This window comes from Humulus lupulus, chromosome 3 (assembly GCF_963169125.1).
Source record: "Humulus lupulus chromosome 3, drHumLupu1.1, whole genome shotgun sequence".
Taxonomy (NCBI): domain Eukaryota; kingdom Viridiplantae; phylum Streptophyta; class Magnoliopsida; order Rosales; family Cannabaceae; genus Humulus; species Humulus lupulus.
The window spans coordinates 101,448,492-101,462,589 of record NC_084795.1 but is presented as its reverse complement, the minus strand read 5'-3'; the positions used below and the strand labels follow the sequence as shown (position 1 = coordinate 101,462,589).

General features: G+C 34.5%; 2 protein-coding genes across 2 annotated transcripts; both read right to left on the bottom strand.

Moving 5' to 3' along the window:
- Positions 1-4,397: 4,397 nt before the first annotated feature.
- On the bottom strand, positions 4,398-12,342 carry LOC133823022 (uncharacterized). Its single transcript, XM_062255585.1, has 4 exons — positions 12,176-12,342; positions 6,587-7,362; positions 5,590-5,630; positions 4,398-5,502 (listed from the first exon to the last, which is right to left on the bottom strand). The coding sequence occupies exons 2-4, from the start codon at positions 6,906-6,908 to the stop codon at positions 4,639-4,641; spliced, it is 1,227 nt and encodes a 408-aa protein (XP_062111569.1). The 5' UTR covers positions 6,909-7,362; positions 12,176-12,342; the 3' UTR covers positions 4,398-4,638.
- LOC133823023 (putative pentatricopeptide repeat-containing protein At1g26500) lies at positions 8,503-12,158 on the bottom strand. Its single transcript, XM_062255586.1, has one exon. It carries the CDS (start codon positions 11,096-11,098, stop codon positions 10,652-10,654), a length of 447 nt encoding a protein of 148 aa, XP_062111570.1. The 5' UTR covers positions 11,099-12,158; the 3' UTR covers positions 8,503-10,651.
- Positions 12,343-14,098: the final 1,756 nt, after the last annotated feature.

The window sequence follows — 14,098 nt, the reverse complement described above, 5'->3', positions numbered from 1 at the left end:
GAGTTCAGGATGATTATTATGATCATTGCTGATATTATACCATGCTCTATTGTGTTTTCTTGCTGGGCTTCGGCTCATGGGTGCTATGTGGTGCAGGTAAAGGCAAAAGAAAGTTGGACCATCCTTGAGTTGGAGAGCTTAGGTGATGATGTGTACATATGCAGCTGCTCGTCCACCATGGTCGAGGTTTAAAGGGGAACTAGGGTTAAACCCTGTTTTTCCGCATAGAACGGCCTGTTGTAAATATTTTCTTGTAGTAGACTCTGAAATTATAATTTTGGGATCCCAACATATATATTAAACGTTCTAATGAAACGTTACATCTTAACCAAAAAATTTAATCCCTAAACCGCTAATCATACTTAGTACACGATTTTGGCCAAATGACTCGATTAGCGAGTTTAGCACTGTTTACAAGGCACACCGTAACGGTCCCTGAAGTTTAGGGCGTTACAACTTGGTATCAGAGCGAGCCAAGGTTTATGGTTCCTGAAGACAAGCTGGGCATGTACACTCATCACTGAAGATAGCTTCACTCATGGAATGGTAACTATTTCTGTAGTTATGTGCATAGCTGCTTAAATAGAATGTAAATGCTTTACCTGCACATTGTATTAGGGAGCATGAGATTCTGATAGAGCTTGGCTCTTGATTATATGATTATATGCTTCGTGAATATATGTATATGAATGTGATCATATGATTGCCTGCTCTATGAATCTATTTAAATGTGATATTTGCATGCTGGAGTTGGAAGCATGGTGGGAATACTGGAAGAGCAGGGAATATGAATAGTGTATGAATGCCATGGGCATGTTTCTAGCACTGCAAATGGTTTATGATTGTGGTGTGGTAAGATTTATCCCGTGGGGGAAAGCTCTTGATATGCTCGTCAAGTTTAATGGGTCAAGTTATTGACTGCAGAATCAATCAGCAGATTTACATTCAAGGCAGATTATGAGGCCTGGTGATGGTTATACAAGGGCTGCGTATTTTCTGGGTTCAGAACCCAAAATTTTCCCAAAATATCACTCATATTTTCCCTAATCAAAGCCTAAAAACCTAGAAAAGGCCTCGAAGTCTAACCTAATTGCTTCCTCAAAATCACATATACTGTCACGCCACCCTCGGCACGAGGCGGGCGCGAGGCATCAATTGAGCGCAAGATGCAGGTCTCGTGAGGCACGAGGCGCCTACTTGGTGCGCGGTAGCTGTCCCGCGAGGCGCGGCCCCTCTTGGGCGTGAGGCGCCTACTTGGTGCGATACATGGGTCTTGCTAGGTGGTCTCGTCTGGGACTTCATGAAAAAGGTATCCAAAGTTGAAGGAAGGAAGAGTCTCACTATTTGACCTTGTGGGGTATTGGTAACAAGGAGGCCGTCTCGGGCACGCGTCGAATTTTTGGTATCCACATCGCTCATTTTGCGTAACCTCTAAGCTACATATTTTCTGGGTTCAGAACCCAAATTTTCCTGAAAAGATCACTCATATTTTCCGTAATCAAAGCCTAAAGACCCATAAAAGGCCTCGAAGTCTAACCTAAGTGCTTCCTCAAAATCACCCCGAAAAGTATTCCTATGCATTACGAGTCCAAGCCATACTCTCAGAAAAGAAAAGTATGTGAAAAACTCATAATACGCAGGAATCCAAAGAAAAAAATCGCTCGAAATAATTTTTTTTAATGAATCGTGAAAACTTACAGTTGTTGAAGGTTGTAGTTGAGATTTAGACTTGAAGAATCGAAGGATTGGAGATACTAAATACAGAGAATGGCTTCTTGAGGGCTTCTATAGAGAAAGAGAGAATTAGAGAGAAAGTTTGTAAAGGAAAATCGAAAAAGGTAATATTGGGGTTGAAGAGAAGGCGTATATATAGGGGAATCCAAAGGGAGATCTGGGGTCGTTCGATCGAGATAATTTCATATCGAATGGCCAAAATTAAATAGACAAAACAGCAGAAAAAAGGTGATATGACAACTATCATTGTACTCGGGAACTCGAACAGATGCCTATAAAAATAAGACACATGTCCAGTACTCGAGATGGTAGGTAGGCACGTTTCTCATAGCAAAAGTGGAAAAGCCTCTACTGTGTTTGTCAGGAGTAGGGGTGACGTCATACACTAGCAAAAGGCTTGGGGCAAATGTTGTACCTGAAAATCACTAGCTGACGTGTCATGTTCGTGGTGCAGGTGTCAAGCATTTAAAGAAGTTCTTCATAGCTCTGAGAATGCGATACAAGCTCCCTAAACTAGTAGCTCGATTAAAGACTATCTGACCAGATAATAAGGAGATCGCCCAACGTATCTTCAGGTCGTATAACAAGTAGCCCGAGCATCTTAATGATCGAGCTAGTAGAAGTCTAGAAACCTCTAGATCGCGTAGCATGCATTCAACTCGTTGCTAATGCGTGGAATGCATAGAATTGAATTCCTGAAGACTCGGAGACTTAAACGCTTAATTATTGTCTTGTAACCCCTGCCTAGTGAACATATAACGCCAGGCAGTTTATGCCTTTAAGTGTATTCAATTATATGTTTGAGAAATAACTCAAACTTGTACATTACAATGTATCAAACGGTTCTCAAATCTGTCTCATGAACCGCTATAAATAGAGGGGGAATGGACATATCAAATGATCGAATTCTTGTATGCAAAAATTCTGCCGAAATTGTCATAAACAATTTCCTCGAAGACAAAAAGCTATAATAGAGACTCATGGACTAGGTGAATTCTAAACACTGAACCACACTAAATTCATGGTGTTCTTACTATTACTATTATTCGATTTAACATAAAGCCTAATTCTTATTTCTCAAATTTATTAATTCACTGTTGCTGAAAAATCGCGTCAATATTGTTCAATTCTGTTTTTTCTTTTTGGTTATATTTTGTTCCATTTCCTTGACATTTAATTTTTTATTTTCTTCAACCGATATTATTTTTTTCAAAAGTTAATTTTATCAGATTCATTTGAACGTTATAGTCAATTTTTTTTGTATTTTTTTAAAATTAGTTATTGTAAGATAAATGTCTTAGTCGTTGCTAAAAAAATACAGATTTTGAGAGATAACTATTTCTTAATTTTAGTGGATGACTAGTTAGTTTTTTTTTAATCTCCTTTTAAAAAAATTAAAAAAGATAACTATAAGTTAGGTTTCTAATTTATTGCTCATTAATATGTAATAATATGAACTCTATAATTACTAATTTATTATTATCATTATTATTTATCTTATATATTTATTTATTCATAATACAAACATATTATGATATCTATTTTTTTATTAATTATTGGTTGAGTTATTAGTTATTGATTAGTGCTGTAATTCTTTAGCATTTTCTTTCACTTTTATATTAGTTGGCTACAAATACAGCAAGACCATCTTTCTATTTGCACCAACAACAAAATAACTAGTTATTCGGCAAGAATCTTCCCTATTTCTTTTAGTTTACATTGAGTTTATAATTTTGTTTTTTCTATTTTTAGCTAGGCATGGATGCTAAAGTTGTGTTACTAATTTTCAAACAAAAAGATAATGATACAATTTGAGATATATAATGAGGATGCTCAACATTACTTTTTTTTATATTATTCGTTACTTGTTTGTCAATTTCCATATATAATTTAGATTGTTCTTCAATTAGCCAAGTTTATACTTTCGTTGATAACAAATCTGGTTGGTTAGAGACAATCTCTCTATCAATTCCAACAACTGTTTTTTTCTCCCAAATAGGTTCGTTTTGCAGTTACTTTTAGACATTAGTACAATAAGACAAGTAAAAGTATAAGACAAGTAAAAGTATGTTTGAATATGAATTTTTGAATTATAATGTTTTGCAGTTTAGATAATGTTTGAATTATAATTTATAACTTTTTAAATGATAACAAGAACATTTATGTTTATTAATTTTTATTAATTGTGATAAATATATAATATGAATTTTATTAATGGAATATGAATAATAATAAATATAGAATTTTATCTAAACTCAAATAAATAACTTTTTTTATTTTTTTTTTATCTTTATAAAGAGCTTCCTTGAGGTAAATATTAACTTTCTTTCTTAAAAAAAACCGAAGACTCAAAAATAGTTCAAGGTCTTGGAAGGGCTTTGAAAAACCATGTCAAACTAGCCCAATGAAAAAAAAAAATATGATAGTTTATTTTTTAATGAAATATATATTTATTGATGAGTAATTTTTCATTGAAAAATAAAAAGAAAATTTAAAATTTTATGGAAATTCTATTTAGAAAATTGGGGGGGGGGGGGGGGGGGGGGGGGGGGGATGTACCTAGCAAACAATATATTTGGAAAATATGCCCTCCTAATTGTAGTAATTCTCCGCACATGTAAGGCTGAAGCTGTAAAGAAAAAAAAACAACAAAGGCAAGAAACGAAGGCAAACGAACATTTTGAAAATGTAAAAACTGTCTACTTTGCAGCCCACAGTTAACACAATCATATATCTATACAAGTACATCATAACCAAGTTAACCAATCACATTGCTAAAAAGAATTTACTCATCTACACTGAAGACTTGGAAGCAAGCAGACTTTAACGTGTATGAGAAAAATGGCTTTTGAAGAGCAGCGTTATGTTCATGTTTTCCCCTTTTATCTACATAACTGCTTCAGTTCAGTTCTTCATGCTTGGCCCTGCTATAACCTTTGATGTTGAACACCCAACAGCTCCCTGATCGATTGATCTTACACTGAGTTGCTGTGAAGAATAGGACCCACTTTTCCTTAACTTTCCAGGAAACTCTTTGCTCGAATTACCCTTCAAGGAAAGATTCTTTTTAATCCGATTCCTGTTAAGTAAAAGCATAGCATTACGCGGCGGCACATGCAAAGCACTTTCCACACAATCTCCCACCTGCACACAGCCCCAATGTCTTGATGGCCCATCCTCATTAGAGGATCTAAGCCTCAGAAAACCAGCCCTTGATCTTGAACAGCTTCTCTGTTCAGGGCAGTTTTCCTCCTCCAATTTCAGGCACAGGGGGCAGGGCGGATCATTTTTACGGGCCTTGGGTGTTGTTTGTTCCAAGCATTCTGCATGGAAAACATGATAACAAGAAAGGACCCCAGTAACTGGCATGTCTCCACTTCTCACAATCCTACGAGAACTCCAAGGGGACCTCTGGGTAAGAAACCTTTCACACAAGCCACATCTAACACCATCGGACAAATTATAAGACCGATTGCTCATTTCAGATTCAAATGTTTCTGAAACATCTGCAAAATCAATGCTGCTGCTAGCACTGCTCCAGCTCTGGGCATCTCTTTGAGTGGCAGAATCAAACTCTGGCAACCCAGCAGCAGTGAAGTCAGAAACCTCTCCTTGTCTGGGGAAGGACAAGGGATGAACAGGTTTAGACATAAAAGATCGACGCCCTGAAAAGGTGCGATGTGAGGATGAGCGTGACTTGGGTTCAGACTCGCTGCTGTCTGAACGGAACGAGGTGGAGCCCCCACTATCTTGATTTTCTGATGTTCCCTGAAAAATTGTAACAGTATAACATTATGTCCAATGGAAAGATTAACAGTGGATTTGATCCAAAAGAGTTTTAGTATGATGAAGTACCTCCATGGTAGGTCTAAATGATGATGCACCCAAAGCCATACCTAGCAAATTAGAAAGAGACAATTTTTTTTAAGTAAAATAGGATAGTGTGAATAGTAGTAGCAACAATGACAATTGTGTGGGGGAAAAAAAATTTAAAAAAAAAAAAAAAAACAAGAACAGGATTGGCAATCAATAGGGTTTAGATTTTCATTATCTAAACAAAATAACGACTTCTCTATAATTTAGGCATATAATGTTGAATGAGAAATTGGAACAAGATTTGTCTGGATTTTCTACGGTATGTTCAAATTTAACTGTCATTATCCAGTCAGTCTCCAAAAAAACTTATTTATATAAAGGAACAAATAGCTAACTCATTATCAAGATGACATCTAACTCATAGATAGAGCATGTAAGCTGCATAGTGGACGCAAAGCAAAACCATAATACATCTTATAGGTAGAAAATGTAAATCTTGGAAGATGAAAATCATATGGAACATTTGAAATCCCTAGGACAGAATTTTGCTGTACTCTTTACCCTCAACAGATCAACATGGTAACATGCAATCTTTCCAAAAACAGAGTATGTTCACTGGTCACTGCCAATCTGGCAGCCTCTTGGGCTTTGGGTATGCGTTCATACATTTAGTGAAACAATGTCACATTCATTTGTATCCAATATTTTTTTTCAAATTATAACAAAACGATTAAACTTACACAATTTCATCTATGAAAAGATTCAAGAATGCAAGCAGGCATATTGCTTTCACATGAACATAAACATTATATTTGACATATATAGACCGAATTCATACTCATCAAAACTTTTGGGCCAAAAAATGACTGCTTGACTTTCTGACAAATAAAATGCCAAGTTTATCTATTCCAAACCCAAGATCACAAAGTAATAAATCATAAAGGCCTCAGAAATATTATACGTACTCAGATTTTTAGAATCATTAATCCTCAATTTGTAATATTAAGATAAAATAATGCCCGGCTAATTGGATTACCTCTTCTTGCAGAGGCAGATTCAAAATCATCAACTCTGATTTCCTGTATTGCAGGAGGCGTCCATTGAGGACCCTGAGAAAGGTCAGATGAACTACTCAAAAACATTCCAGTACCATCAGATGCGTACTGGTGACTATAAAGCTGGTTGCCTCTCAACCAGCTCCTACTTTCTTTACTGTTTGATGACGAAGAGGACCCATACTGTTGATTTCCATCATGTGAACCATGTTGTAGTCCTTCAGATTGGAACTGGAAATCCCATCTTGATGGGGGCGGGGAGAAGCTTGTATTAGTTCGCCAGTAAGGCTCGTGTGGACCCATTGACCAGTCCCTACTGGCTGTATGAGATCCATGTGGCCTTGCAGCCACACAACAAAGCGACCCCGTTTTAGCTATGTTTTATAAAACTCACCAAGGTCTTTTCCACCTGCTTTAGACCTCTACAAAGTCCACCAGAAAACAGCCTCTGTAGACTGCATTACATACAAGAAGGCAGCATTCTACAGAAAAATTATTCTTGCTGCTTATGCTAAGTGCATCTTGCTACAACCAAACTATACATAAAGAGCAATACATTTATGACCCAAGCATCAAAAAAATTAGGACCTTGAGCTACTTCAAATTACTTTACACATAAAAGGGGCAATTCCAGTTTTTGAGTGCTCAACATTTACTCATGACACTACTAGCACATGTTAAAAACACTGCACAAGCTTCCGAAACAGCTTCAACAAATTTGACATTCTCTGAATGTTAAATACTGGCCAATAACAACCTACAATGAAAAAACAAATTAATAAGATATGATACCGACCACCCAAATAAAATAAATAAATAAATACAAACACAACAAAACAAGTCTTACAACATCATATTCATTTTTCATCATGACCATGCAATTAGCTATGATTATTCTCCTTTGTTAACTACTGTTGGTCCCAAAAGAGGAAGGATTTTTCAGAACAAACTTAAAAACGTATTTCTCATATATTACAAGATAGTACAATGAACTAAATGTTTAACACATTATTCAAAATAACACACACAAGGCCACAGTTCTTCTTTATAAAAAATAAACAAAGACATAATAAGTGAAATAATTGTAAAAGCCAATATTATTGAACACCTTTTTGACCTGCTATGACTTCTACAAAGTCCATCAGACTTTGGGAGTTTGTAAACTGCATTACTCACAAGAAAACAACATTCTACAGAATGTTTTCAAAATCTCTCACTTTACCAATGGAGGGAAGGAGAACTCAAAATGGGCAAAGATAAAACAAATTATCTCTAACATTTCTCATAAATAAATATATACTAGATACAAGCAGTGCAATGGACGTTGTTTACTTAGTTTTACTTATAGAATTTTTCAATTATATTTATTAAATTTATATCACTATCGTATAAATTTCAAATAAATAAAAAATATTATATATAAAAGAATAACATAAACATATTAAATGAAAAATTAAATTAAAATATTGCGTATGATATTTTTAAATATATATAATATGATAACATTTTTAAACATAAATTATAATTTTTTTTAATAAAAATTAAGATTATGTATTATATATTTAAATTTATTTTAATATAAGTATTAAATATCTAATTTTATATTAAATAGTATTATAATAATAATATTTTATAATATTTGAATTCATATTAATATAATAAGTAAAAAATTTAGAATTATATATTATTATCAAAATAATATTTATAACATTTAAATTTACATTAATATAATTATTAAACATCTAGTCTTGTATTATATATTATTATAATAATAATAATATTTTATAATATTTGAATTTATATAAATATAATTATTATATATGTAATTTTATATTAAATATTATTATAATAATGATATTTTAGAACATTTGAATTTATATTAATATAATTAATAAATATCTATTTTAATTAGTTTTAAAGGAATATTCCGTTAAATATTTAAAATATTCCATCAAAATTAATGAAACAATCCGTTAAAAGTAATAATTTTCGTTATCTACATACTTTTTATAAAAAAGATATATATATATATATCTCTTCAATGCGATTCATTGAGCCATAGAAAGATCTCTTATGTCATGACTCATTGTTTCTACTTCTATCCCAATTAGCCATGTTTTCCCCGTAACTCAGGAATATATCACCCAAATCAACCAAACCAACCTCCCTTGTATCCCACCTCCACCCTTCCTCATTTGAGTAATAGAGCAAAAAACTTACTATAATCAATTCTAAATACCTCTACTCCTCTCTTCTAGGGGTGTTTAAAAAATCAGTTGAATCACTGAAATAGCCTGCACCACACCATATGGTCTTGAATTCTTCGCTGTTGGGTTGTATTGTTCTCAAACCGCACAATGCGGGATGGTTTGCGAACTGTGGTTTGAACATTTATCAATGAAATTTGAACAACACTGCACTACTTACACCCACCTAGCTTGTAACGTGTCGACCTAGAGAGTACTTACACCCACCCATGTAGATACGCATGCTGATGTGCATGCCTAGTTGGCACGGAGTGACATTTTTGTAAGTATCTTTAATATTGCTCGGAAAAGTATGAGGAATGGACTTCTCATATTTAAGGGTCAATGGACGTAAAAGTGCGATTGAATTTTGGAGATTCGAAAAATTAGTATGTGGTGATAACCATATGTCTCCAGGCCAAAATCATATATGATGGTGGTACGAAAGCTAAAAGCTCATAGAGCCAAAATCATATATGATGGTGGTAAGAAAGCTAAAAGCTCATAATGCTAAAAGCTCATAATGCTTAGTGAAGGGGGAGGACCAAGTGTCAGCTCTCCACCACCCCTGACACATGAGCACTAAGTGAGCTATTACTGTCCATGAGAGCTAGTAGGGCGGACATATGAAGATCAAGACTCATATGTGTTCATAAGTAGGAATACTCAAGGACATTACGAGACCGACCTGGTAAAGCATTGAAGCATGATGTTTGAGGTTCAGAGGTACGTTCTCCTTGGCTTGTCGGGATGCCGTTTGCATGAAATGTGGCCTAGACCTCCGAGAGACGTGGTGCGCAATGGCCACGAGTCTCAACAAGAGATGACATTGGTAGTCATTCGTGGGACTTGTTGGCACGCACGCATAGGAAGGTTGCACCATGCTTGAGAGGGATAGAGGTCCGATGTATGCTACTAGTTAGGCGAATACTCTCGAGGGCATGTTGACATGCGAGGAAACATGGTGCCTTGAGGATTGAGCCATGGGCGTATGAAAGTCCTTGGGCCACAAGAGGAGCTATTTAGATAGTATCGAATGGGGCATGACGAAGGGCATTGGCATGTCAGCTTGGTGTTGGCACTTGGCCACACATACTACCTAGCTTGTGCGTGCTTGGGCGAGCATCGGTGTTGGGATTTGTCTTTCCATAGTGGGAACCTATGGACAGTTTGAGAATCTCGGGTAGAGAGCCTTGATGCATGAATGCACTCATAGATGCTTGTCAGCATAACTCAGTGGAAGTTGTTCAACGAACAAAGTTGTTCAACGAACAGAAGTGTGCACAAGGCACACGTTGCGCAAAAAATGTGCTCCTTGTCACTCGAAAGGATGGAAGGATGACCTTAGCTCAGAGGAGTCAATGTGCCGCACGGATGTTCCACTGCCTTAAAGGTGAGCCCATGACTCAATGCAGATTGAAGTCAGATTTAAATCGCGCGGTTTGAGAAAGGACTCAATCCGCATAAATATACAACACAATCCATAAAAAGGCTCTAAATTATACCACAAACACTACGAACACCCTTACTTCATTATAACATATTTGTCGCTCTCTTCCAATTACTTCCCAACCTAACCAAACCAAAAGCACCAACAAAAATCGTATCAAAATTCACAAGAGGATATGATCCTTTCTTCCCTCATTTTCCCACATGATATACATATGCATATTAGGCTCGCAACCTCTATGTAATCTCTTGAAATATCCGAGTGGCTTCACTTGCTCTTCTCAATCTCAAAAACCCTTATTCAAACCATGTCACCCACTAACATCCAATTTCTCAATCCCTTCCATGACCTTATAAGCTATACTCACTCAACCTCTTGGTAAAACCCAGAATACCAGTGACCCCAAAGTCTAAGTTATTAGCTTGAGAAGCCTTGTCCCTTCTGCACATCCAATATATCACAAAACTATAAGAGATCCACAAATCTTCCATCCTCTTAGACCTCATTGCTTGTAAAAGCTTTATTGCCTCATCAAATTGATCCATCTTGAAAACGGTCTCCATCATTTTCTCAACAGGATCGTTTTCCAGCTCAAGCCCTTCATTCATCTTCAAATTCCACATCTTTGAAACCTCAATCAAATTACCCACATTGCAAAACCCCTTGATCAAAAACTTATACGTAACCCCATCAAGCTTAATCCAATCTTTCAATTTGAAAACCAAAAATTTAGCTTCATCCACAAGTTTACTCCCACATAGTCTCTCAACTACTTCCTTCAAAGTCCTAAAACCCATAATCTTTCATGATGTGGAAAAGCTCAGCACTTTTTTTCGACCTCCTCGCCCAGCTAAGGTCTTCAATGCGATCCTAAAAGTCTTGTTGCTCACCAAACATCGACATCCCATCTCATGGAGAACTTCCAAGAAGAGATCAATGTTTAGTGACTTCCATCACAATGAGTATCTTCTAGAAGGAGGCCATGGAATATCTAAAACGTGGGTCAGTTTGAGTAGATTCGAAGAACCAATAAACAGGTCGAGTAAGGGAACTTATTGCTGACCTAAAGGTCGAATTCGTGGGGGACATGGAAGTCAGAGGAGTTGAGGTTTGGAAAAAGCCACGACTCAGGTGTCTTGCTGGTGGGAGAGGAATAGATGATGCAGACACATAAGAGGTGGGCTGAGTTCGCTGGGGATGGACAGGCAAGCTGTTTAGTATGAGTTGATTTGGTCAATGAGAGACGAATGAAGTTGAGGTGGAAGATTTCAAGGAGGGTTCTACTTTATCTTAGTATCATTTTTGGTTTTCTCTAGTTTACTTATGACACATTTGGGGCAAAATATGATATCATGCAAAAACAAATAGTACGCAGGGATAAATTTCCTATTTTATTAAAATTTATCTTGCAAAAACCTACCATGAAAACAAAACAGAAAGATTTTATACTGAAAGGGAAAAAAAATAACAACACCCCAACGGAAGCAAATAAGCAAAATTTACAGCATCGTATCCACAGGTAACATGCCCTTATGATCAAGAAGCCAAATAAACAAGAAACACAAGTGTCAGCGATTTTTTTTATTTTTTTTTTGGCTTACTACTGTTATACCCGAAACATGAAGAGTCTTCGAAACCAAAATTCAAAGCAATAGTTCTCGTATATTTCAATATAATATAAACAAACTAAATATTTCGGACACATACTTCGAAATAACACCCACAATTCTGTTTTTTTTTCAGGAAAAAAATAATGAAAAAACAGGTGAAATCAGTACAAAACTCGAAGGGAAGGAACAGCTTTAATCGACATAACTCAAAATCATAAACAGCATAATAGAAAGAAAGGAGTGAGAGAGAAAGATAGCACTTACGCGTCGGAGAGGAGTAAGGGAAGACGACAGCGTTGGCCTAAGCACACTGGAGTAGCTGTCCCCAGCCACATTGAGATGAAAACCCTAATATAAGACTGTGAGTCAGTGAGCGAGCACGGAGACGACAACAAATTTGGGGGCTTTTCCTTTTGCAATGAGATCCTCCGTAGTATCTCTAATTTCATTTTAAACCCACATTTTGTTCAGTTTTCCTCTGCCAATTAGTTGTTAATTATTACTGTTATAATGATATGACATGATATGATTGCAATCCTTGAAACAATTCCTCTTCCCATTGGCCGATCATTATTTTATAATAATCAGCTGGAAAAAAAAAACCATTAAATATATAATAATAAAATTAAAAAGTTCCTAATCACTTGCACTAATTTAAAATTATCTTCCTTCATTACATGTCAGATTGCCACTTGAAACTATTTTCCTGAGTTAATTTATAATAGGTATGTAAAATAAATAGATGTTTATATTTTTTTTTCTCCATTTACTATTCAAGTGCTTATTGAATATTGAATAAATTATATTTTTACCCTTGAATTATGACCACTATATGATCGTGCCCCTGAATAATTCGCGATGTTAAAAATTCACCCAAACTATGTACGTTACTGAAATATGAGACTTTTGCGATGTTAAAAATTCACCTGAACTATGCACTTTACTAAAATATGAGACTTCTGTTAGATTTTGTCATAGGTAGCTAACAGATTGATGATGTGATATTGTCATGGGTAGAATAATTAGCAATTTTGCCCCACAAATTTTGATCGCTAGCAAATAATACCCCTTTTATTAAAAAAAATATTTTTTTTCTAAAATTAATAAATAAATCCTTAAAAAATTAAAATTTTAATTAATAACAAAGAACTCTTTTTTAGTTTTATTTTTATTTTATTTTACAATATAAAATAAATCTATTTTAGAATGAACTTAAAATAAATATTAAAACAAAGAAAAAATATGTAATTAAAGAGGATGATGAATGATGAATGACTTAAATAAAAAAAAAAATTTAATTTAAGAGGAGGAAGGACGAAAGAGAACAAAGTGTGTTTTAGGATTTATTTTTAATTTTTATTTTAAGATATATTTATTTTATATTGTAAAAGAAAAGAAAAAGTAAAAAAAAATTGTTATTAATTAGATTTTTAATTTTTGAATATTTAAAAATTTTATTTAATTAGTTTGAAACTTTAAGTATTGTTTATTTTCTTAATCTTTTTAAATGATTTTTTTAAATTTTGAGTGATATAATTATTATTTTTAAGGAAAAAATGAGGTTTTCTTAAAAAAAATTAGTTTTAATAAAAATGGCACAATTTAGTAGTATTAAAAGTTTGAGGGGCAAAATTGCTAATTATTTTACACATGGCAGTGCCACATCAACCGTCAAAATGTCACACCATCTCTGTTAGCCACCTATGACAAAATCTAACAGAAGTCTCATATTTCAGTAACGTGCAATTAGGGGGAATTTTTAACAACGTGAATCATTTAAGGTGCACATTCATATAATGGTCATAGTTCGGGGGGGCAAAAATGTTATTTATTCTTGAATATTTATCCCATTTAGTTATTGAGAAGGAATTTTCCAATTTCAATTTTGGAGTTGAATAAGAATTTTTTTCATCTTTATTTTGGTGTTAAAATTTGGTCCATATTTTTTGTATTGGAAATTTTGGTCTACTTATGTGCTTATTTAAACAAATTTGGGTGATGTGAACTCCTAATTTGATTAGTTATTAAAAAGGAATGACTCATTTCATTCTCATTTATCTCTAAATTCTTTCCATTTACATGTCTTTTTTAAAAGAATAAAACAAATTTGGTTATTTTAAACTGATTCTAAATATTATAGGGAAATTTTACACTATATGCCATATAACATAGCTATTTTTTTTTAAA